Source organism: Rhopalosiphum maidis, chromosome 3 (assembly GCF_003676215.2).
Source record: "Rhopalosiphum maidis isolate BTI-1 chromosome 3, ASM367621v3, whole genome shotgun sequence".
NCBI classification, from domain to species: Eukaryota; Metazoa; Arthropoda; class Insecta; order Hemiptera; family Aphididae; genus Rhopalosiphum; species Rhopalosiphum maidis.
The window spans coordinates 42,601,184-42,604,861 of NC_040879.1; the positions used below are offsets into that span (position 1 = coordinate 42,601,184).

Sequence of the window (3,678 nt, forward strand, 5' to 3'; positions counted from 1 at the left end):
CATTTTTATTTTTATATTCCAAAGCATACATTAATTACAAAAATAATTCACAACTAGCAGCATTTCAGCAACTTACAAATGGATGGTATAAATAAAAATTTGAAATTCGAAAATCCTCATTACTCAATCTACCTTGAAAAATTGGTTTTTAATCCTCAACGAATTTTTTAAAAACGAGATTAATGATTTTACAAAATATTACGAACAGGTTATATAAACAAAGACTGAAGAAAAAATCGGAAAAGCCAATTTGTAGGTGCCGGGGTAGTATATTTAAAGTTCGCCTCATTAAAATGATCATTTAAAAAGGTTTTGATTTTATTCGGAATTAACTTTCTGTAGCCATATGTTTTCAAAACTTAAATTCTTACCCACAAAGACATGTTATTATTGAACAAATCGATTGTTTTTGGTATAAGAGTGCATTCATTGTATGCGTAATTAATAAAGTATCGATCGGTTTTAATATTATTGAAACACCTATTTATTTTTGTCAATCTGACTATAAAGTCACGTGTTTACTTCGAAGGTCTTTTTAGTAAGATTTTCGTTAAATTTAATGACTTTGTATAGTTACTGAAAATCCAAATTTTATTACTAATAATTGTTGCTATTGCTATGAACATAGTGGTATAAGTTATTATGCTATAACTTATGTTAGAATTATTATTGTACAACCTATTAAATCATATTATATACACATGACTATACTGAAATAGGTTCGTGTACATTATAGATTGTAACCAATTTATTAGGTATACCAACCATTTCAGTAATCACGTGTTATTGATACATCGATTTAGACAGGAACGGCAATATAATTTTCTATGGACAAATAATGTTATAATAATAGGTTGTAATAATTATGATTATTACGAATACACAATAATCGTAGGCAATAAATCCATTAGTCGTTTGTAATTTTAAAAACATTTATTTGTCAGAAGTCGCTACTCATTGGCTGTAGGTAAAAGGCATTTTCTTATTGAAAATATCACTTATTAAATCCCTTAATTCGTTGTTTTGCTGTTGCTCAACTTCAAGCCGTTTTTCCAGCGATATTTTGTGAATGTTTTCAGAATCGTAGCTGGTTAATATATTCAACAAGTCTTTCTTTTCCTTTTGGAGTTGCGCAATACTATTTTCGGCGATCTTTATGCGCCTCTTATTTTCGGCCAACTCCATTCTAAGCGCACTCATCTTGCTGTCGTAGTTTAAAAACGAACTCTTCTTTAATGCTTCATTTAGTTTACTGTCCAATACGATGCCGAACTTTTCAAAATACTGCTTGGATGAGGCCACGAGTTCTAATCCGATTAGTTCAGAATCATCGCCTGCTATTTTTAACATCGAATCGACATGAACTATTACGTCTTCCAGAGTCTTACATTTTTGTTTATCTATTAGCTGTTTCAAACATTGGTAGTAAGCATTGTTAATACTGACCACGGAAACAACATTTTGCCAGAAACGTCTAACCATACACAAAAAAATAAAAATAAAAATAATTTTGTTGTTTTATTTATTTTGATTTTATCTAACTCGGGCGTTCCAATTTTGAAATCAAAGTCTTTAGATTTCGACACAATGTGTTTTTCTACCTGCAGTGGTTTTGGATTATTTACTATGTGGGCAGTAAAAACATCATACACGTGATTTTTCACCTAAAACATTTTGATTTAATTTTTCAAAACATTAACTATAGAGTATAAGTATAATAATAACAAATGTTACCTATTTTTATATTGTTAAAAATAGATATATTTATTGTGAATTGTAAATATATACATAATATATTATAATACTCATAATGTTCTATTTTACTTTGAAATTATACGTATATTAATAAAATGTACGTTTATAAATCTAATAAATACACTTAGCTGGATAGCACCAACTAACGATAAAGGTAAATCGATACAATATAATAACTTGTTATTATAATATTTAAATAATCATATTATAATATGTTGTATATATTTATATGTTGTATTATAACCGTATCATCCAATAAATAAATAGCATATAATAATCTCACAACATTTTCGACGTTTTCCGTCTGCTTCGTGTCACCTTTCATTTGTATACAATCGTTGTCTGATGCACCTACATTTTTACAAGCATTGGTAAACGATTTCTGTTTGGTGTTGAAATCATTAACTTGAGAATTTAGTAAGTTTTCTTGAAACGACCTATGTTTGTCGATCAAAGCTTTTACGTTTGAACGTACTTCAGTAGGTTTCTGGATTTCGCGCTCATGAACCGTGTTGAAACTTTTGTAAGATGCGAACGAATGATCGGATGTATCTAATATGGGAGATGACAGTTCAATGCATGGCAACGATTTTGTGCCTTCGATTGTTGTATTAGGTCCAGGTTCTGACATGGTTATAATTGTACGCGTAGATGTCACTAGATGGTTAATTATGTATTGTTTTATTTTTATTTTTTATATTCCTCGCAAGTCGTATACCTAATTTACATATGGCTAAATGTATTTTTGTAAATTACAATAATTAAAATAAAACATATTCGAGTAAAATAAAATGTCTAAATTTACAATTTTCCATGCATTTTATAACATATTATACGTATAGTGAAATAATATGCTGTCAACAAACTCGTGGTTCTGTCGCGTAGCACATAATGAAGAATTATTAACAATTTAGCCAGCTGCTACTCGTAGACAATTTTCGTTAATTCTCAATATTACTCAATATCGAAAGACATCTTTCCACTTATTCGTCCAACTTTGCTATATTTATACCAATAAAACTATGCAACAATTATACGAATTGCAACGAAAAGATTTGTTTTACCAATCAGGTTTTACCGATTGGGATTATAACGGTGCTACGTATATTAACATGTTCTGCATAAAAAACAGTGTTTTATGTACCTGTTCTACACCTAGATAATAACAAGTATAGATGTGCATAATAATATACAGGGTGATTCACTAACCATGTTCATCCCCATTTTTCTTTCGATAATAGATTTATACAAATTCTAATTTTTACAATATTTATTTAAACACCATATTTTCGAATACGTTAAATTCTTGTACCATTTTAAAAGTGTCTTGTGGCAATACAAATTTCGGATTTTAAAATGAGAATATCCCTTTTTTTACTGTAAATTGCAAAGTGGACAATGTTCTTAAAAATGTATATGTATATCAAACTAGGAATTTGAACGAGTAGATTTAAGTTATTAAAATGCTTACTTATAGTAATAGATAATAGTCCTTATAAATAGTTTTACAAAAATATAAAATAGATATGATTTTTGATTTATTACTTATTCTTAAACCATTTTTAAGATTATAAATGTTGGTAGATTAATAAATATTTAAATGATGATAGCCAAACATAGCCCTAATATCTTCTAAATCCGTTATTGTAAACCTTCTTCAGTAGCAATTAGTACACAAAGTTACATGACCCAAAAACTACCTACTTATTAATATGTTATTTTGAGACGTCAGCATATTTAGAAAAATATTATCCACTAAATAATTTAGAATAAAAATGGAATTTTTTATTTGAAAAACAGAAGTTTTAAAAAAGGAAACTACCAAAGTAATAAAAACAAACTTCAATAATTCAAAAGTATGGTATTTTTAAGTATATATTTAAAAATGCGAAACATAAGATTTTGAATAACTGCATAATTTTT

At 27.9% G+C, this 3,678-nt stretch overlaps 1 protein-coding gene across 1 annotated transcript; it reads right to left on the bottom strand.

Annotated features, from left to right (window-relative positions):
* Nucleotides 1-954: 954 nt before the first annotated feature.
* Nucleotides 955-2,386, bottom strand: LOC113555750. The gene is made up of 3 exons (XM_026960273.1): nucleotides 2,039-2,386; nucleotides 1,543-1,664; nucleotides 955-1,474 (listed from the first exon to the last, which is right to left on the bottom strand). The coding sequence occupies exons 1-3, from the start codon at nucleotides 2,384-2,386 to the stop codon at nucleotides 955-957; spliced, it is 990 nt and encodes a 329-aa protein (XP_026816074.1).
* Between the last annotated feature and the right edge of the window lie 1,292 nt (nucleotides 2,387-3,678).

What these genes read in the sequence shown, in the direction of transcription:
- LOC113555750 (XM_026960273.1), bottom strand. Translation starts at nt 2,386, where the DNA reads ATGTCAGAACCTGGACCTAATACAACAATCGAAGGCACAAAATCGTTG. An exon ending in CGGAAAACGTCGAAAATGTT is followed by an intron (nt 1,665 to 2,038) that starts GTGAGATTATTA and finishes AAAATGTTTTAG; the next exon opens with GTGAAAAATCACGTGTATGA. An exon ending in TTCAAAATTGGAACGCCCGA is followed by an intron (nt 1,475 to 1,542) that starts GTTAGATAAAAT and finishes GTGTATGGTTAG; the next exon opens with ACGTTTCTGGCAAAATGTTG.